The 20879-nt window shown below is 46.7% G+C and overlaps 2 protein-coding genes across 5 annotated transcripts; both read left to right on the forward strand.

Annotated features, from left to right (window-relative positions):
• The first annotated feature begins 3573 nt into the window (after positions 1-3573).
• ZBTB8A (zinc finger and BTB domain containing 8A) lies at positions 3574-10030 on the forward strand. 2 transcript variants are annotated; one of them, XR_015705539.1, is made up of 5 exons: positions 3574-3709; positions 4852-5819; positions 6322-6491; positions 6901-7773; positions 8087-10030. XR_015705539.1 is itself a non-coding variant. In XM_087761185.1 (4 exons), the coding sequence occupies exons 2-4, from the start codon at positions 4880-4882 to the stop codon at positions 7231-7233; spliced, it is 1443 nt and encodes a 480-aa protein (XP_087617311.1). In that variant the 5' UTR covers positions 3574-3709; positions 4852-4879; the 3' UTR covers positions 7234-10030. The 2 variants fall into 2 exon arrangements, 1 of the variants encoding a protein (XP_087617311.1); XM_087761185.1 differs by having other exon boundaries at positions 6901-10030.
• Positions 3635-19905, forward strand: LOC104017759 (zinc finger and BTB domain-containing protein 8A). Of its 3 annotated transcripts, none has more exons than XM_087761182.1 (4): positions 3635-3709; positions 16286-17273; positions 18264-18433; positions 18713-19905. In XM_087761182.1, the coding sequence occupies exons 2-4, from the start codon at positions 16316-16318 to the stop codon at positions 19040-19042; spliced, it is 1458 nt and encodes a 485-aa protein (XP_087617308.1). In that variant the 5' UTR covers positions 3635-3709; positions 16286-16315; the 3' UTR covers positions 19043-19905. The 3 variants fall into 3 exon arrangements, with proteins under 3 accessions (XP_087617308.1, XP_087617306.1, XP_087617307.1); XM_087761180.1 differs by lacking the exon at positions 3635-3709 and adding an exon at positions 13578-15182 and having other exon boundaries at positions 18713-19904; XM_087761181.1 differs by lacking the exon at positions 3635-3709 and adding an exon at positions 15993-16050.
• The last annotated feature ends 974 nt before the right edge of the window (positions 19906-20879 follow it).

The following is a 20879-nucleotide window of genomic DNA, read 5'->3' on the forward strand; positions in this document are numbered from 1 at the left end:
GCCAAATGTATTAGACGAAAATTGTAAACTCATTCTTAATTCATTTCTGGTGTCCTGCTTATTCCCTATCTCCAGACCATGCCTGCGTAACTTAACAAGCTCTTTCGTTATGACGGGGATATGGTCTTCTCTCGCCCGCTTTGTATTCCTCAAGGCACTAGGTCCTGTAACACTGGTAAGTTTCCTGACATGGAACGATTAGCAACTCACCTGTGAAGTACTAAAAAATAAATATTTTTATGTCACACACAGTTTCTCGAAAGCTTTTAAACAAACTAAACGTTCTCAGAAAGTTACTTTCCCTGCAAGAGGTATAAGACTATTTTAAAAGCAACAATTTTTGCAAGAGCATGGATTAAAATTCCTGCTGTTCACATTTTCTCATTAAATGCATTTTTAGGTCCAGCGCAAAAAAAAAAAAAAAAAAAAGGCGAATAATTAATTCCCCAAGTATGGTACATTTCTGATCCAGTGGAAAAAACCTGCAGCTGTTTCTTCAATGGTAGAAAAAGGAAAGAAATTGTGTTGCTTTAGCCCGAGGTTATATGCAATTTTACTTATATTTTCAAAATTTAAAATAAAACCCTTGGTAAATGCATATTACTTTACTCACATATTTGGGAAAAATCCATTGCAACTCCAACAAATTAATCTTGTGAACCAATGCATATCAGTCTTTGAACTTCAGTTGTTCTAGTATATGCTCTTGAGTTTCCTTTGGTAAGAAATATCACTATATGTTTGAAGTCAGAAAATATACCCTAAGTGAAGCCTGTGATTTTTCTGAACATTTATTTTAAGGAAAACTGAAATCTTTTAACTGGTGTTACTGTTAATTATATTTGGTTACCAAAACGCAAATAAGACAATGCAAAATTTACATTAATGATTTTTGCATCAGCACGAACAAGGTAAATTTTTAAAGTAACTTGTAAATTGCTCTCTGAAAAGCAGACTTTTAGCCTTGCTTTGCAACACCCCTCCTGTTGCTGTGAGAAGCACCTACTCCACATAGTTGCCAAGTTTATTCCCATTGGATAAACTCTCCAAACAATCCCTCGGCTTCAAGGGGAACTTTCTTGGCTAGAAACAGTAACTCTAAAATTTAGAAAGGACTAGATTAAACAACTAAATACATTTCTAGAATCAGTGGACTGTTTGCGAGGTATTATTGTGCAAACCAGGATGAAATCGGTCCCTGCGTATGACAAAACCAAAGTCAGTTCCATGGCCGTTCCTAGCGGCAGCGAGCAGGCTCCTGGGCAAGGTTTCTGAAGTATTCCGAGTAAAGCACTTGCAACATCTTTAAAAATTCTAATTAAGCTACTCTAGATACCACTGCATTTTTTTCAACTTTTTAAATTCTATTACCTGTTCCTAGCAGATGGAGAACCCTTGAAGTCCTATTCATATTGATACAAACTACCAAGCGGAGCACTCTCCGATACACAAGCGAAGGTACCGATTACCTGAAAAGTCAGCTGAGTCAAACAGAACAAATACCTACAAATAGTTGTTTTCAAAAGGAAGTTTTCAGCAGATGAAATAAATTGGGCATGGATCGGCAAAAATACGTCGAATGTTATATAAAAAGAGGTGCTACTTAGTTGAATTGACAGGCAAAATCAAACTTCAGAGGAATGAATTCAAGCAGTGTTAAAACCTGATATTGCAAATACGTTTTCTGGTTGATATTAAACAATCTAAGTGATTGTTTAATTCTTTGTCTTCTTTATTTCTCAATACCAGAATCAGTAGTTGAAAGTTTATGTTAGTTGGCAATAAACTAAATTCTATTAAATTCCCCAACTCGAGACCTGAGTCAAAATCAGTCGCGCTATGGAAGAACGCGACGAGCAATACTTTTACCTGAATGCTCTTCCAGTCTCCTACATTTGTGACTTGGGGGCTCCTGAAGGCACAGGACGTTTCTATACGTAGCTCCCGAGTCTCTCTCGTGACCGTGCCCGGTGTAGCCCCGTAACACGCACAAACACCGCACATCCACAGCCACCGACGGCGAGCAGTTCCAGCGCCGAACTACGGCAGGCGTGGAACCACATCCTCTGGTTTGCCGTGACCCTGCCGCCTGCCAGCTCCGTTCGCCTTCCTCCTACACTGGAATAAGCAGTGAACAGTCCCTGTTGATGCTCTCGTGATTTTACAGATTTCCATTTATCTCACCTGCTTCATTTTTCTCCTAGTTTGGATCTCTCTCGCTCTGCATTTGTACAAAGCTGTGCCAGACTTTTATCGTTTCCCTTTCCCCTCTCTGAACCGTTCCAGGTTCCTGCATACGCTCTTCGAAGTGAGTGACCCCGGCGCTGCATACAATATCCAACGGGCAGGCGTGCACCGTTAATTAATGGCAAGAGCTGTGGGCAGCTGGGTCCTGGGGTTGTGTTGTGTTACCCTGAAAGGGGAACGAGGAGGATAAAGATGCTAGTGGTCCTCTGGGCTGACTTTGGAATCGGTTCTGCTAATACACTCTTTAGGCTTTGATGGGAAAGCAAGATAAATTACGTGAAATTTGCAGGTGACACTGATCAGCGGACGACTACGGACCGGCAACGTGACACGGCTGGAAAAGGCTGCTCCGTTGTAGGTACATCAGATCGAAACGTTTTCAGTTGATGATTAATGCCGTTGCCCAGTGGACTGAAAGGATTCATGCGAAATGCTGTGTGAATTGCAATTGCTTTCGTGTTCAAGAATGATTAATTTAAGCTGGTCAGGTACAGAGTGGAGTCTTACGCAAGCAGAATGGGCCTCAAGAAAGATTTTTAAAGTGTGGCCTGCACTTGAAAGGGGAGGCAGTCTACAAAACCATGGATGTTTATTAAAAAGGGGGAATTAAGCTGGTGAAAAATATCGTTACAATATAAATGGATATAAATTGAGTATGAATATACGTATATGATATACCAGGAGAATGTTTCTAGCTATCAGAAGAAAGAGTCTTTAGATGTCTTTCCCATTTTGCCATAGTGGGGAAAGGAACGTAAATTGTTTCAAGATGGAACATCTTAAGTTTATGGAAGGGAAGGCTAAAAAGGACACAAAGGATACGGTTAAGGCAGAATGGCTCCCATGGGGAAACAAATATTTATGAGAAATAACTGGGGTGTCAAGAGCACAGAAAAGACCCTGGTGGCAAGAAGAGGAAGGAGAAAGCAAACTTCGAATGAGAGAAGGTGAGAGGCGCAGGTACTAGGATTTCGGACATGCTTTTTTCAGAAGAGAACAGATACGAACAGAGAAAAAAAAAGATGGTACATCTCCTTTTGAGGAAGCTGCAGGCGCGTTAAGGAAGGATTTGGGTCATCAAGGCCCCTGCTATACATAAAGGTGTGAGAGGGAAGCATCTAGGGCATCGCATCCCCTCCCGGGCAGCATGTGGGTGTGGGAAGAGGCGAGCAGCCCCGACTGCAGGGCCACCAGGCAGAGGAAGCCGCTGGGCTGCGCCTGCAATCGGTGCGTTGCCCCTTTAATTGTGTCCCCAGCCCTCGGGCGTCTCTGTCCAACGCCCACGTCAGCAAATACCTTTTGTTTCTCTCACGTTCGGGCTTCCAGGGCTCGGGGCTGCGGGACCAGCGCGTCGCCTTCAGCTACCGGAGCCCCGACGCGGGGCCGGGGACGCCGCATCCACCGCCCGCTCCGCTCCGCTCCTCTCCTCTCCTCGGCGGCAGCCGCCCGCAGCACCCAGCCGGTAAGCGGCGGCTCTCGCACGCCGGCAGGCCGGAGAGGGCGTTGGGATTTGGGGGCGGAAAGCGGCCCCGCAGCGAGCCTTGCTGCGAGGGGCGGCCCGGGGCTCCGCAGCCGCGGAGGGCGCCGGGGTCCGGGTGCGACGGGCGGCTGGCAGCTGCCCCTGGCAGCCGATCGTTACTCGGGCTGCGCTCGGTGCTGCGCGGGCGCCATTTGCAGCCCCGGGCGCGGCTGGAAGGAGCCAGGCGCGGCAACAAAGGGCTGCGCGGGAGCGGGCGGCGGGGGCGCGGCGAGAGGGGCCGCGCACGGGGGCGGCGGGGGCGCTGCCGGCGCCGGGAGGCTGCGGGCGGCCGGGCCGGGAGCGGCGGGGGCCACGCCGGGCGCTCGGCAGCGGGCAGCGGGCGGCGGCGTGGCGGGGAGCTCCCGCCGGGCCGGCGGAGCGGCAGCCGGGGCTCCGCTGAGGCGGGCGGCTGCGGGCTGCGCGCCCGGCCCGGGCGGCCCCGGCGGAGGGGAGCGCGGCGGCGGCCGGAGCGCTGGCGGGTACCGGTGCCGCGGCCCCCGCGGCGGGAGCGCGGCGGGAGCGGGGGCGGCCGCCCGCGGAGCCAGGAGGCGCCTCCGCGCTGGGGCGGGCGGGCCCGGCGCCGTCGGGCGTCCCGGGCTGCCCACGGCGGAGCGACCAATTCGGACGGGCGGGCGGGTGAGTGGCGGCCGCCTCCGCCAATGGCGGGGGAGCCCGGGCCGGGAGGGCTGCGGCCGCCGGGGCTCTGCCGCCGAGTCCCGTTCCTGGTCCCTTCGGAGCGGGGCGATGCGGTAACGGCGGCCCGAGGCGGGGACGCGGCCCTCAGCCGCGGCTGCTGGAGGGCTCGGCGGCCGGCTGGGGCGCGGGGAAGGGCTGTGCGGGGCACGGGGATGCTCCCAGCTGTAGCGCCCGGGGCTCTGCCAAGCAGCGTGCGCTGGCCCGCCTGGCCGATTCATCGCTCCTCTTGGAAAAAGAAGGCATGGTTGCGCCCGTCGTAATTTCAATATATTCCCAGATTCAAATAAGTAAGATCGTTTGTACAGCTATCTGTAAAATTGGGTCTGACATCTTCGGCTGAGTTGCACGACGCTGAAGTCAAGAGTCTAATTCTTTTCTTGGTTTTGCAGAGCGACGCTTCATTTCATCTTTTCTGGAATGGAGATTTCTTCTCACCAGTTTCACCTCTTGCAGCAGCTGAATGAGCAGCGCAGGCAGGACTTGTTCTGTGACTGCAATATCCTGGTGGAGGGAAAGGTCTTCAAAGCCCATCGCAATGTGCTGTTTGCCAGCAGCGGCTACTTCAAAATGCTCCTTTCGCAGAGCTCGAAGGAGACGAGCCAGCCGACGACAGCTACTTTCCAGGCATTTTCTCCTGACACGTTTACAGTTATTCTAGATTTTGTGTATTCAGGCAAACTGTCTCTCACCGGTCAGAACGTGATCGAAGTCATGTCGGCCGCTAGCTACCTGCAGATGACCGATGTTATCAGCGTGTGTAAAACGTTCATTAAGTCATCGCTGGACATCAGTGAGAAGGAGAAGGATCGCTACTTCAGCCTGTCAGACAAAGACGTAAATTCAAACGGCGTGGACCGATCCTGCTTGTACAGCGCAGGCTGGAGGGCGGAAAGCAGCCCCCCGCATTCGCACTTAAGCCCAGACCAAGGGACATGCATGATGGGTGGAAACGCTTGGAGCAATTTCAGCTACTATCCGACTTCTCAAAGAAATGCCCAGCAACAGCTGTCCAAACACGAGCAAAGGCAGGATTCCCTAAAGAAATCCCGGCACCTGGGGCTGCAGCAACCTTCTGACATTCCTCACTATAAATCAAGCAAACTGGAGGACAGGGCTGCCGAGCCCGCTGGCCATATCGCTCAGTCTGAGGAGCAAGTTCCGATTGAGACAGAAGTCGAATCTCCTCACGTGGGGTACCAGTACGGCCAAGGCTCTGACGTGATACCGAGGAGCTTGGCTGTGTCGCAGCAGGAGCACGAATCGCCCCGTTCTTCAAGTAAATCCAAGTCTTCGAAAGCAGAGGAGCAGTACGCGAGCATGCCCTCCATTCTGGGGGTCATGGGGAGCTGGGCTGAAGGTAAGAGCTGGCGTTGGTGCTGGAGGTGCAGAGGCATCTCCGAATCCTCTCTTCCGTCCGCGAGAAACTGTGCTTTACTGAACGAGCGTACCGTTGCCAAAAATACATCTCTGTTGTCCAGAAATGCAAGTTTGGGAAGTTTAACTCTTGGTTTTTAATAATTGTGAATGATTGAAGTACCTGGTTGATTAAAACTAAGCCTTTCAAAACACATAATCGTTAGCGTCTTTACAGCTTCATCTTGCAAATGTAAGTCGTGATCTTTTGGGATATTTTTAAGCTTATTTTAATATAGCTAACGGTCCACTCCTTTTCCTTTGTTGCACTGCTGTGTAATTTACAGGGAAACACGAGATCTTTGCGCTCGAAAAGACCTGTGACAATGTTTTTCTTAATAAAAGTGATTTGCTATTTTGCGCCTAGAATGCATTTTCCTAGAGCATTAAATAACTAAACATGGTATGACTTTATTTTTTTTTCTAATCCCGTTATTTTCTAACAGACGATCTGCCCAGGATGAGGTTCAAGTGCCCGTTCTGCACTCACGTGGTGAAAAGAAAAGCAGACCTAAAGCGTCACCTTCGCTGCCATACAGGAGAGCGCCCTTACCCTTGTGAGGCATGTGGGAAAAGATTTAGCAGGCTAGATCACCTAAGTAGCCATTTTCGAACAGTATGTATTTTTAGTAACTGCATGCTTTGTTTAACGTGTAAATCTGTCTCAGGATAATTAAACACAGTACAAGCGTATCTGGGTGATATATTGACTCCCGTAAAAGAAGAGGTAGTAGAAAATGAATCTGGTTTTGTTGAAGTCGATTTGCAGCATCGTTTGTGTGCAAGGGGATGAATTTCTGTGTTAATTGATGGCTCGCGAGGGTACTGCTCCGTGCAAGTCCTGTAATAGAGCTTAAGTGGGCAATTACAGCGCCGGTGGTGGTTTCCTTTCTAACGTTTGATGACTGTCTCTCAAAATGAGTTAACGCTACCATTTGACACTACTCCAGCCCTACTTTTGTCATCTTAAAAAAACGCTTCTTTGTGGATACATTATCAAATTGATTCATTTTGATTTTTCCCAGATTCATCAGGCTTGTAAGCCTATCTGCAGAAAGTGTAAACGCCACGTGACTGAGCTAACAGGACAAGTGGTCCAAGAGGGGACACGACGTTACAGACTCTGTAACGAGTGCTTGGCTGAAGCTGGCATAGACAGTATTCGCATTGACTTGGAGGCTGAAGCACCCCTTGAATTCCCACAAGATGGGGATAAGGATTCCAGGTGGCACTATGGGGAAGACAACAGATCTGATGTGGAGATTGTGGAGGATGGGTCAACCGACTTGGTCATTCAGCAAGTTGATGACAGTGAGGATGAAGCAGACGAAAAGGAAGTAAAACCAAATATTAGGTAGTTGCAAGACAAGAATTAGGAATTCCACGTCAGAGGGACAATGTACTGTCTCGACCATAAGCCCTCCACCAGCCTGTTGTTACCGCACAGAGACATACTGGTTTCTTTTGAACAGGTCCAGACTTGCATGTATTTATGGACGTGCCGTTGAGTCCGTTCTGAGTTTTGTTATCAGAATACCCGTACTTTGCTCCATTAGAAAGAAGCCATCCTTAAATGAAATAATGGATGAACGAGGAAACTGAAGTACTACATGGATAACTTTTTATAGTAGACAATGGGTCGCTTCTGAAAACCGCTCTCAAGGGAGTGAGGTCTAAATACTTTAAAAAAAAAAAAAAAAAAGTCACACAGCACTGTAAATTGCCCACTTTTTAAACTTCTAGAGATGTGGGTTTTATCTGTAATATCGTCTGGCGATAAACAAAGTATAAATACCCCAGACACCAGAATATAAAGAAAACCTCTCTTCAGTATTCAGAAATGAAGATAATCTTCCACGAAATTTCATGAAGTCTTCATATTATGATAAGGAAAAAAGGTAGCTAATTAAGAAAAAGCGTATAAAAATGTTTTAGCACATTCGTCTGGAAATGCACTTTCTTGTAAAATTTATTAGAATAAGGAGAATCTTTAGCAGATCATTAATTCAAGACCTATTTCTTTACAAGAAAATAAACACATGAATGTTAGCCCTAGTCAACACATCAGAGATCAAATTATTACAACTATGGATCATTAATTGATGCCAGTAGATGTTTTATTCATTCTGAAAATTGGGAACTCAGACTGGGCTACGTTTTAATAAGCACTAGTAAGATGCTCTTTTTTTTTTTTTTTAAACCTCTCAAAAGTGCCAGGCTGACGTGACTGGCAGCCCTGCATCCCCGGCACTGCCAATGGCCGTGGCAGCTTCTCGATGCCAACGTGAAGGAAACAATCCTTACAAGGTTACTTTAGCTGTTGTTTTCTCTCTTTGTCCCCCGTTCTATTTGCCAATGACAGTGGCAGAACAATTTGTACAGTATATATACTATATCATTAGAAACGGAACTGATGAGATTTTCCATCTGAAACCATTGACTACTCTTGTTTGTATTGACCTGTACTCAATTTAAACTGATGAGTTTTACGATGGAGTCATTATCAATTTATATATTCCCAAAGTCATTCGGTCACCAAGCGATCATACTTTAACCTTTTTCGGTCTGTACTATATGCCAATGAGAACAAGATGTACTGGAAGTTCTAGACATCATATTTGTGTACTTTTACCTACAATTAGACTACAAGAGGTGAGATGACTAATGGTGAAGAAAGTTTACTTCTGTAACAAAATAAGGCACTTGGGTTTGTTACTTAGTGAGTCTATCTTAACCAGCACTGGAGACAGGAGAGGAGCAGACGTATGCTCCCAGGGTGCCTTTACTCTGCATTTTCTTGGACAGACCGGAGTACTGATAGTCTTCATCCTGTGATCATTGAACTCAATGGGTATAGGCTTAGAAAACTTTTTTTTTTTCCTTTTTTACAACTTTGTAAGCATGTTTGGCTGAAACCCGGGATTAATGACAGAACAATCCCATATATATACACTATATAATCTCTTTCCCAGGGACAGCTAAAAAGTCACTGTTTTATTTTTATTTGTGTAAAAACTGTATAGCCTTATTAGTATCATCATTACCAGAGAGCGCAGCATTTTCATTCCAGGCTGCAGATGGCCAGCCTACGGGTCTCTTAAATGACAGCTCGAGCGCTTCCTACTAAGCTGACGGTGTAGGCATTGAGCGCCCTTCCCCTCAGACGTGCAGGGCTGTCGAGAAGCAGCCTGCTTGTCTGTTCTAAGGAGACGAGAAGTGGTATTTTATTGCTCCTACAAAAATGATCGTCCGTTGGCTTAGACTTGGGGAGGGGGGCGGAAGGGGGGAACTTAGAAAATTTTTCTGATGACCCATATGAAAACATCTTTTCCAAACACGACTTACACTTGCCTCGATTTTATGTTACGCTTTGGTCAGCAGTCCCCAAAAGGGACTTGATGTGAAAACAGCTGGTTAAGTTCTTGGAGCTTATTACTCCTACAATGCGTATTATTAAATGGCTAAGAAGTATTCCTGAGCAACCTTAACTAAATCAAATATAGAACAAAGAAGTATATAAAAGAATATGGAATGACTTCGATCAAATTTCAAGAGAAAATGCTTGCTGAAATCAAATTTAATAGATTTTTTTCGTTTCCCTTTACATTAAACAGTATGCGCAATAAATTCTAGGTATCAGTGCCTGCGGTCCCAGAATACAAAGTGGCTGGGATTAGTCTGTGTTTGTGTTTGGGGATGGATTAAGGGGAGGGGAAAACGAAGTGTCACTCTAGGCCTGAAATCTTAATTGCCAACTGTAAAGGTGAGACTATTAAGTGCTTCTGTATACTTGGGGGCGTTTTGAGAAGCAAAGGGATTTTTGGATCAATGCTCAATCGAATTAGATACCGTAAATCTAAGAATACGGAGGACCAGATGCTTCAGAAAAAGCTGTGACGTGGCTATAACGGGCAAATGGAACAATCTATCCATATGAAGACATTTACTTTTTAAATATAGGCAGATTAATTGTTGATTTGCCTGGCAAACAAGGGTTTTTACTGGTTTTATACGTTATTGTTATTCTCAGTAGCATAACTAGATATCTGTAGTCATTTTTAAAGTATCTTATTAAGCTTGGAGTTTTAGCTCAAGACTGCGATTCCCACAGGTCAATTATGTTTTGTATTTTAAAAAGGTTACCATTTTTACATTTGTTGCCTTAATTTCAGTTGTTGTTCCCTTATTTTTGTATTGCAAGACAAGATAAATGTTAAGTGCCTTATATTTTCTACGTCCTTCATTTTACATAGCCAGTCATATATTTTGCTTGTTTTTCTCTAAATGAAGTAATCCTATTTGTTTTCTTTTCATCTCCTTGCATTGCCTCTGGTGACTGTCTTCTTCATACTCCTGTTAGGATCACCTACCACTCATTAGCAGAAGTAACATTTTCGTTCAAGTTCTTTTCACCTCTGTGCCTGGGAAGATCATGGAGCAGATCCTCCGGGAAACTATGCTAAGGTATATGGAAAATAAGGAGGTCATTGGTGACAGCCAGCATGGCTTCACTAAGGGCAAATCGTGCCTGGCAAATTTGGTGGCCTTCTACGACGGGGTTACAGCGTCGGTGGATAAGGGAAGTGCAGCTGACGTCATCAACCTGGACTTGCGCAAAGCATTTGACGCTGTCCCGCACGACATCCTGGTCTCTAAATTGGAGAGGCACGGATTTGATGGATGGACCACTCGGTGGATAAGGAATTGGCTGGATGGTCGCACTCAAAGAGTTGCGGTCAACAGCTCAATGCCCAAGTGGAGACCAGTGACGAGTGGCGTTTCTCAGGGGTCGGTACGGGGGCCGGCGCCGTTTAACAGCTTTGTCAGGGACGTGGATGGTGGGATTGAGCGCACCCTCGGCAGGTTTGCCGATGACACCGAGCTGTGTGGTGCGGTCGACACGCTGGAGGGCAGGGATGCCATCCAAAGGGACTCTGACGGGCTGGAGAGGTGGGCCCATGTGAACCTCATGAAGTTCAACAAGGCCAAGTGCAAGGTCCTGCACATGGGTCAGGGCAATCCCAAGCACAAGTACAGGCTGGGCAGAGAATGGATTGAGACCAGCCCTGAGGAGAAGGACTTGGGGGTGTTGGTTAATGAGAAGCTCAACATGACCCAGCAAATTGTAGGGCAGCATTGGAATGGGCTGTTCAGAAAGCAGCCTCAGAGATGGTTGTCCTTAAAAGTGTTCAAGACTTGGCTAGGCAAAGCCATGGCTGGTCTGATCTTGGTCTGATCTTGGTGCTGGCCTTCTTCCTGTGGGAGGTGGGACTAGAGACATTCACAGCTCCCCTGTGACCAACAGTTCTAGGATTCCTCTCAAACTGTTTTTTGCGTTGTTTGTTTTTTTTTTTTTCCCTTGTACTTCTTTCATCTTCTTCATGTTGCTTTGAATGCTCTTAAATACTACTTCTTAATGCATGTTTTGATTATTCGCTTGTTTTCAATACATCATTCTCTTGTCATTTGCTTTTCCATTCCCCGTTTCATCTGACTAACATTGGAGGGTGTCCACTTCAAGAGGCATTCCTCTTGTATACCTCTACTTTCTGTGCAGTCCTAGTGTCTTTGTCCTTTTCTCTCCTCTGTCTGTCCTTTGTCACTGAAAGCCTGCCTCTTTTTTGCTTGGCTTGTGTTTAGCATTTGTGTTCACAAAACCGCAGTCAAGAGTGAAGACATGGATTCATCCTCCTCTGTTTAGTGTCTCACGTTTAGCCACCCTTATTTTCTGACAGCTATCTTGCCATCCTTTCAAAGGCTGAAACACTGAACAAAAAAACATTTCTCTTTCCCCTTTTCAGGTATTTCTTTCAGAATTCTACCTACAACCTAAGCTATGACTTGTGTGACAGTTGATTAGTTTTTTCACATCGTATCCCATTTTTTTGTTTTCCATTAAATTACCTCAACTTCTGTATTTACTGTCCCCAAAAATGACACTTGTCCTTATCTTAAAGGTCCAACAGTTTGTTTTTTCTTTTTTCAAAATTAATTTTAAAAAAAGCAGACCCCAAAAAAACCACCTCAGAATGAATCTCCCTTTCCAGCCTTTTGGTACATCTTCTATTCCAGTTCTAAAGAACTGAGATGGGGGGGGAAGCAAGAATATCGATTTAGTGTGAGCTTTGAAAATATCTGTAAGCCCACAGATCTCTAGCGGAGGACTGACACTGACTGCTACATGCATCATCCTTCCTTTACTCCTGGCTATTCAGAAGAAATACTCCATCCTCCAGGATTTTGGGATTCCTCTCCATTTTTCAATGATAACTTAGGAAAAAAAAAATCTCTGTGGGATATAAAATTATGGAATATACTACATTTCTTCCCTGAAGCATCTGGTCACTGTCAGAGGTTATCCCATTCCCTAGCCGTGCCAATGTCTACCTTCCTTATATTTTGGACTCTCGGTCTGCAGAAATACTCGGCTTTGAATTTCAGACAGCCTACACAGGGGCTAATAGCACTATCTTCGGCTGCATTTATTATTTAAATGGACCTTGATTTAGCTGAAAAATGCCTGACCTACCATCTGGCTACAGCTGAGTCAATGACTGTGCCCAGATCCCAGGATCCCCCGCTGACAATCATTAGCATCTGTCAGCATAACAACGCTATGTAGCTGAATGTCTATCTAAAACCTTAACTGCTGAGGGCTAGCAGAGTCGAGATTTGTGTTAAGTGAGGATTACAGCTAAACTAAACTTGTTTAGTTGAATTTATCCTAAACAAGGGCTTTTTTAAATTTGTATTTTAATCAAAGGCTTGAGGCTAAAGATAGCAGCAGCCAGACTGGCATAAGCGCATGCATTTTAGGGTTTATTTAATGAGTTTACAAATTCATAAGGAACTACTTCAGTGAACTGCTGAGGCCAGTATCTGTGGTCTGGTCAAGCTGGCACTGGGGACTTCAAACCATTTGCAAGGCAGAGAAATGTAAATTATAATCCAAAAAGAGTCCAAATAGTCAAATCTGTATTCCTTTTATTGTTTCCACATGAGTAAGTACAGCAGATCTGTAAGAGCCGTTCAATATTCTAGTACAGGCATTCCAACACTTGCTTCTTGATTTTTCTGGAACATCTCAGGGAAGTCCAAAGTCAATGAGAAGGTTATTATTAGTTGGAAGGCAACTGTCACAGATGAGTGGTTAGGTCGCTTAAAGAATCACCGTCAAAGATATTTGCAAAAAGTGATTTTAATAGAAATTTATAAAAGTGTGATTTAACAGAGTTCAATGGCAAGGTTCACTCTATTACTTATTAAATGAATGGAATATATATAAAGAAAAAAGAAAATAGCTAGGAGCAGTTTAAGGTTTATTCACAGTTAAAGAGAGAATCACAGGACTTTAGCAGCAATTAATCATTGCTTAATTTAGCATCTACAAAGTGATTAGATAGGATTTAGTACAATATTTGAATCGATTCACACACCCCCCCCCCCCCCCCAACATGCACATAAAGGTACCTGTTAACAATTCCCCTCGAGCTAAGTGAAATACTCACTTCAAATGATTGTCTCGAGGGCGAAGGCTGCGCCTCACGGAGTGGGGAGGGGCCCGGAGTTCAGCCCAGGTCCTGTCACCAGGCCTCTGCGCTTGGCAAACTTAAGAGTTCGCAAACTCCGAGAGGCGTCCTGCTCAGAGGGAGATGCTGGCGCAGCCCGCTGCGGGCCAGGAGAGCTCAAAGAGTCCCACTTGGTCCTGCTGTTTTATAGGGTTGAGAGGATTGACTTTAGGCATCAGAAAATTTCCATCCTGTCGTCACAATCTGAGTCGGTAATTACTGGAGTTCTCAAAAATACCAGTGACGCTGGTACAGATCCACCCGTACCGATCCGCCCGAGTTACGGCCCAGATAAGATACGTTCCAAGGCTGTCAGGGGGCGAATGATTATTCCTGGTACGGTCAGTGCTACTCCCACCTCAGCTATGCAAGAGTTCCTGGTACGGTCAAGGGATGCTTAACCGCCAAACTCACTACACAAAGGCCAAGTCTTGATGGGAATTACTGAGATCGTAAAGTGGTCCGCGGGGGGGGCGGGGGGAATGCACCACCACAGCAACATGTATGAGAATGAAAAAAGAAAATGTCTCTAGTTCTGGCCAGAAGGTTGAGTTTTGAAGAAAAGGATCTTATAATCACCCAGTCCTTCCCTCCAGACTTTCGGTGTACTTTTCCCGTTAGGTATAAATCTCTACCAAGTCTGTATGTCTGTTGAGTGACGGGTATAATTTGATAAGCTACTAAGAAAAGCTTATAATACCATTTAGTTTAGTTAAGAAATATTTTCTGTACTATTTAACTTAAAAAAACCCTCCCATATTGGAGTTAGCATAGCCTTTCATCACAGTTAACTATTGAAATGCAGAGAGGTGTCTGATCTGGAGCATCAAGAATTTTAACCATAGCAGCAACACAGAACAAAAAAAATCTCTTAAGGAAAAACTAGGAGGAGTGGAAGGAAAAGGATTTCTCTATCTTGGTTTAGCTGTTGTAATAAATTAAACGCTAATGAAGTTCTCCGCCACACTCCAACCTGACACTTTTTCCTGTGAAAACGGGAACCGTTCTTTTACCGTGTTCTAACAGCCTGCTTTGAGGAAGGGACTGCACCAGATGACCTGCAGAGGTTCCTTCTCGAAATTATTCAATGAACTCGAGGAACAAAATCGAAGACGTCTCATCTTCTAACAGGCACAAGATTGCAAGTGTCCTCTTTTCTAATGGGCATCCTGATTTGATTTTTTCCACACAGAAGGGAAACAAAGGACAATCTGCAGTGTCTTGCAGTACTTTGGTTTAGGATTCTCTCCATTGTTTGAATACAAAAGTTTCCTGTTATAAAAACACCGCTATATTGAGTAACGTAACATACCCTACGCCAGGTATTTCCCGTTCAGGTGGCGCTTTCCTTCGACAACAAGGATACCGAGCCTGGCCTTTAACAGCAACGCATTGTCTGCGGTAAGGCAGCGGGCCTCCCGGGCAGCATGTGGGTGTGGGAAGAGGCGAGCAGCCCCGACTGCAGGGCCACCAGGCAGAGGAAGCCGCTGGGCTGCGCCTGCAATCGGTGCGTTGCCCCTTTAATTGTGTCCCCAGCCCTCGGGCGTCTCTGTCCAACGCCCACGTCAGCAAATACCTTTTGTTTCTCTCACGTTCGGGCTTCCAGGGCTCGGGGCTGCGGGACCAGCGCGTCGCCTTCAGCTACCGGAGCCCCGACGCGGGGCCGGGGACGCCGCATCCACCGCCCGCTCCGCTCCGCTCCTCTCGGCTCGGCGGCAGCCGCCCGCAGCACCCAGCCGGTAAGCGGCGGTTGTGCTGTGCACCGATAGGTCTGACCGGGCGTCGGGGCTGGCGGCGGCTGGGAGCGGGCTGCTGCGAGGGGCGGCTGCGAGGGGCGGCCCGGGGCTCCGCAGCCGCGGAGGGCGCCGGGGTCCGGGTGCGACGGGCGGCTGGCAGCTGCCCCTGGCAGCCGATCGTTACTCGGGCTGCGCTCGGTGCTGCGCGGGCGCCATTTGCAGCCCCGGGCGCGGCTGGAAGGAGCCAGGCGCGGCAACAAAGGGCTGCGCGGGAGCGGGCGGCGGGGGCGCGGCGAGAGGGGCCGCGCACGGGGGCGGCGGGGGCGCTGCCGGCGCCGGGAGGCTGCGGGCGGCCGGGCCGGGAGCGGCGGGGGCCACGCCGGGCGCTCGGCAGCGGGCAGCGGGCGGCGGCGTGGCGGGGAGCTCCCGCCGGGCCGGCGGAGCGGCAGCCGGGGCTCCGCTGAGGCGGGCGGCTGCGGGCTGCGCGCCCGGCCCGGGCGGCCCCGGCGGAGGGGAGCGCGGCGGCGGCCGGAGCGCTGGCGGGTACCGGTGCCGCGGCCCCCGCGGCGGGAGCGCGGCGGGAGCGGGGGCGGCCGCCCGCGGAGCCAGGAGGCGCCTCCGCGCTGGGGCGGGCGGGCCCGGCGCCGTCGGGCGTCCCGGGCTGCCCACGGCGGAGCGACCAATTCGGACGGGCGGGCGGGTGAGTGGCGGCCGCCTCCGCCAATGGCGGGGGAGCCCGGGCCGGGAGGGCTGCGGCCGCCGGGGCTCTGCCGCCGCCTTCCCGTGCGGCCCTGATGCGCTCTGGCCGGGGCTGTGCCCGCCGGGAGCGAGTTTGAGGGACGGGCCCTCTGGTGCTCGCGTCTCCCTCGATGTAATCTTAATTCTTTCAGGATCTGCAGTAATCCTCTTTTCACCTCTTTTAGAGTTGTTAAGTTTCTTCTCTCATGTCACTGTGCGGGGTAGTGGCCGCAGGGAGCTTGGAGCTATGCTGGGAACGTGGTAACGGGCACGGTGTTCACGTTTTTAAAAATAGAGCTCATCTCTTTAAAATCGGCTTCAGCAACATTGGTTTAGATTGTCATGATTACCCTTGCTTTTTACTTTAGAGCAAGACTCCCTGTTACTCCCTGACTGGAATGGAGATTTCTTCCCACCAGTTTCACCTCCTGGAGCAGCTGAACGAACAACGGAAGCAGGACTTGTTCTGTGACTGCAATATCCTGGTGGAGGGAAAGGTCTTCAAAGCCCATCGCAATGTGCTGTTCGCCAGCAGCGGCTACTTCAAAATGCTCCTTTCGCAGAGCTCGAAGGAGACGAGCCAGCCGACGACAGCTACTTTTGAGGTCTTCTCTCCAGAGACGTTTATGGTTATCCTGGACTTTGTGTATTCGGGCATATTGTCTTTAACCGGTCAGAACGTGATCGAAGTCATGTCGGCCGCTAGCTACCTGCAGATGACCGATATTCTGAATGTCTGTAAGACATTCATTAAGTCCTCGCTGGATATTAATGAAAAGGAAAAGGATCATTACCTCAGCCTTTCGGCCAAAAGTACAAACAGTGAACCTGCCCATCCATCTCTTTATCGGTCAAGAAGGAAAGCAAAGAGCAACCCCAGGCGTTCCTATTCCATCCCGGAGGAAAAGACTAATACGGTGAACGAAAATTCCTGGGGTGGCTACAGCAGCTATCTGTCCTCCCAGGTGATTCTTCAGCGGGCAGAAACGCAGCTATCGAAAAGAGGCAGAAAACAGGGCTCCGCGAGAAAGCGCCGAAAGCACCTCGGACTGTCGCAGACCCGTGATTTTGCGCAGTTGAAATCGAACAAAGCGGAGCGGGCCGGCGGCGGTTGCAGCGCCTCGGATGCCAGCCACATCTCTCGGGTTAGAGAGGAGGCTGAATTTGATGCCGAGAACGATGTTGATCACGACGGTTACGGATACAATCACGAATCTGAAGTGATACCGAAGAGGTGGTCTGTTGCTCAGCTAGAACAAGAACTTTCAAGAACTCCCGAGTTCATGGAATTAAAAGCGGAGGAACTGTACACCTCAATGCCCACAATTTTAGGTGTAATGAGTAGTTGGAACGAAGGTAAAAAATACATACGGTTTTGCAAAGTTTGGCTTTATTTGGAAGAATTCAGATGATCTTTTGGAGAAAATTTGTATGGCTGCATGAAAAGCCCAATGATGCCTAGAGTTGCAGGTTATTCTCTTGATCTGCTCGATTATAGCGCCTAACAGAATGAGAGACTTTGAAGCCAGAACAGGGCACGAGCATTAGAGTCAGAGCGCTTGACTCGGGTATTCTGTAAAGTTAAAACAATACGTGCCAGATTATTTGGACCCAAGTGGAGTTTAATGACACCTCAAGTGCTGTCATTGACTTGGGGACCCGAAGGACCGAATTTCTCTTGTAATGTCCCCAATACCTGGCAGTAATAGAGGCATTCGACGTAAATCCAACCTAACTCCTTCACAGGAGAAGGTCCCGTCGTTGGCGGGACGCTGCGTTTCCCTTAAGGTCCAAACCAGCCCAAACTTCACCAGTGTTTGGCCGCGCTACGTAAGGCGTCCAAGCTCCTGATGGACTGACAGCGTGTGCCCGAGATGGCGGAATAGAGTTGACAGGCGTATTCTTACGTCCATCCCCTTGAAAACTAACGTATCTGTGTTTTATTAGAATTCCTTTGGAAACTAACGTACCTGTATTTTGTTATAATTGCGTATTTTTACGACTTTGGGCATCCTAGTATATTACAGAGAGATTATAAATGTCAAAGTTATGAACTATTAGCTGATGGAAGAGGCAGGTATGATGACTGTCTGTTATAGCTAGGTATTTATGATCATCTGTAAGCCTAAAAAATACCAAGTAAGAAAGAATGCGCTATCCAATGCCCGTTTATCACATTCAATAAGAAATACTGGTTTGGGGGGATTATATTTTGGGATTTCTCCTATTTAGTGACAGACCAGAGGAAAAATGAACTGCTGCTTACTTAAGCTGAAAAATAATCAAACTGCTACATAAAGAAAGACTACTGATATTTGACATTTTACCTGTATTTCTCCGTCACAGGTGACCTCCCTCGGATGCGATTCAAATGCCCCTTCTGTACGCACACAGTGAAACGACGCGCAGACCTGAAGCGGCATCTTCGGTGTCACACAGGGGAGCGACCGTACCCATGCGAAGCGTGCGGGAAGAGGTTCACCCGACTAGAGCATTTACGTAACCACTTCCAAACGGTACGTCATCTCCGTCGGAGATCCAGCCTAGGAAAAAACCCACAAGATGTCATTGCTACCAGCTGTTCAGTCATTTCCAGAACTAATACCAGAAAAGCTTCCTAGCTGCACATCAACTTTAATTACTCATTATGTAAATTGGCAAATTATATTTTTAATTTCATTTTTTTAGAATGAGTCAGTGGATTTTCTTTCTCTCAAAAAAATAAATAATTTTAAAAAAAAAAAAAATCTGCTTTTGGATGACCACTGACATTTTCACATTTTAAATCTCTTTAGATACATCAGGCTGGCAAACTGATCTGCAGAAAATGCAAGCGCCACGTAACCGACCTAACAGGATGTGTTGTTCAGCAAGGAACAAGACGCTACAGACTGTGCCATAAGTGTCTAGCAGAAGCTAATTTTGACAGCATCCCCGACGATTTAGAGGCAGAACATTCTCCTGTCTCCTCCACGGGAAACAAACGTTCCAAATGGGCTTTGGAGGAGGAACCGAAATCAGATGAAGAGACAATGGAGGAGGAACCGTATAATTTGGTTGTCCGACATGTTAACGATGATATTCCAGATGAGGTAGATGAAAAGGTGAAACCAAATCTTAGGTAGAGATGTTTGTGTATCTGTTATTGTTGTATTCCAGATTAAATTACTTGTGTACTACCAACTAATGCTGGTTTATTACTTTCATTAAAATGAAATATTGCTAAAACTCTATTATGAGAAGCAAAATATGGACTACAAACAAGTTGTTCTGTACTTACAGACATGCAGCAGTAGAACTACTTCTAAATACCACCCAGAAAGTACTTATTATTGGGAAACTAGAAGAATTGGTTTATAGCTCATCAAAGACTTGCTTAGAGCTCCTGTTCCTAATGAAAGCGTGAACCATTTTACAGTTCTACAAAGATTCTATACTATATAGATTTTTTTAAAAACAAATATTGGTAATTTGCTTTGAAAGTCTTACTAAAGTAAGCAGCTAAGAAATGTAAACCACATTTTTGTTGACACTGTAATTAACATGTATATAGACTTCAGAAACTTCATCAGAAAGGAGTAAAGAAAACAAGTGGAATTCTTCCTGCTGAAGAACCTATTTATGAGAGCTTTGTTTTCCGAGTGAGCTTACTGCTTCTTATAGTTCAGAAAAGCATGAATAGTTTTAAAGAAGACACACAGCCATACAGAGTAGAAAAATGAAGAGAGCACCTGTAGTGCACTCGGGATAGTATGAGTTTGCCTTTTCAGATATGCCGTGTTTTTGTACTGTGACTTTTAAACAAAGATACACTAACATGGTTCCAAGGAAATAAAAGTGCAATCACTGGAAGTACAGTTGTCAGGTTTTTTCAATTGTTTTTCCAGGACTGGTGCAAAATTTGCTTGAACTCCTGTCTGCCTTAGGCTAAGATAATCAAAGGATGAGTCCCTTTAATTTCAGTGGGACACTTGTGCCTTAGATCATGGAGCTACTTTAGAAAGGCTTTCCTGCTCGTATAAATTGAGGATGCTTAAGGCTGCTTGACAGAATAAAAAAAAAAACATTTGTTTGTAAGACAATTTCCCTTAGAGTTTAAGCAATCTTTGTAATTCTGGAGTCTCTTCAGGTTTTTTAGTAATCAGATTTTTTTCCCAGTCATTTGGGTCAGGGAACCTCCACTTGCTAGAGAAACTAAAATGATTAAAAAAAAGTCTCAAGAGTAAATGTATAGAAGAAACATTCTGACTGAGAGCAGAGAATGGCATTCACAGTAGATACTCCTGATAAAGAGCCACTGTTTGGTCTCATGTCTCATTTTATGTTATGTTTCCTTTCCTGCTAGCAGAATCTGTCGCCTGAGGTTACTGCCAAGCAAGCAAAAATTCCCCGTAGAGAATTTGAGAACAGCCATATTGATTCACACCAAGGCTCTCCTTGTCTCCAATAGTTGCCATTAACAGATACCTAGGGAAAAGTGAGAACAGGGCAAGCCTGTATAATAATTCCCTAACGCTCTCCCAAACTCCAGCCGTTTTCAGTTTAGGGGATTTTCTTAACTTGGGATTTGTACATTTAGTAACCACCGACGCACATCTTTTCCACGTACTTCTCCACTCTACCCTTGAACTCATCTAAACTTTCTGCATCAATAGGATACTTACTGTGTAGGCAAACGCCTCCCCAAGCCTAGCGTGCCCTCCGAGTCCCATCTCCTCTGAATCTGGCTCCTAGAACAGCCACTATCGTGTCTAGCTGATCCCACAGATGTGCCCATGAACTCACTACACAGCTTGCTCAACTAACAGCAAGAAAAGAAGGGTTTGCAGTTTAAGCATGTTTTTGAATTAACCACTTCCAGGTAGTTAATTGTCTTCGGGGGCCCCAGCTCAGTGAGAGAGACTACAGCCAGCAATGGGGTCCCGTAACGCAGTGGGAGAACAGGGCTTCTTCCAGAGAACA

The sequence above is a fragment of the Nipponia nippon genome, unplaced genomic scaffold (assembly GCF_047370975.1).
Source record: "Nipponia nippon isolate SJK-2023a ecotype South Korea unplaced genomic scaffold, ASM4737097v1 scaffold_23, whole genome shotgun sequence".
NCBI lineage: Eukaryota > Metazoa > Chordata > Aves > Pelecaniformes > Threskiornithidae > Nipponia > Nipponia nippon.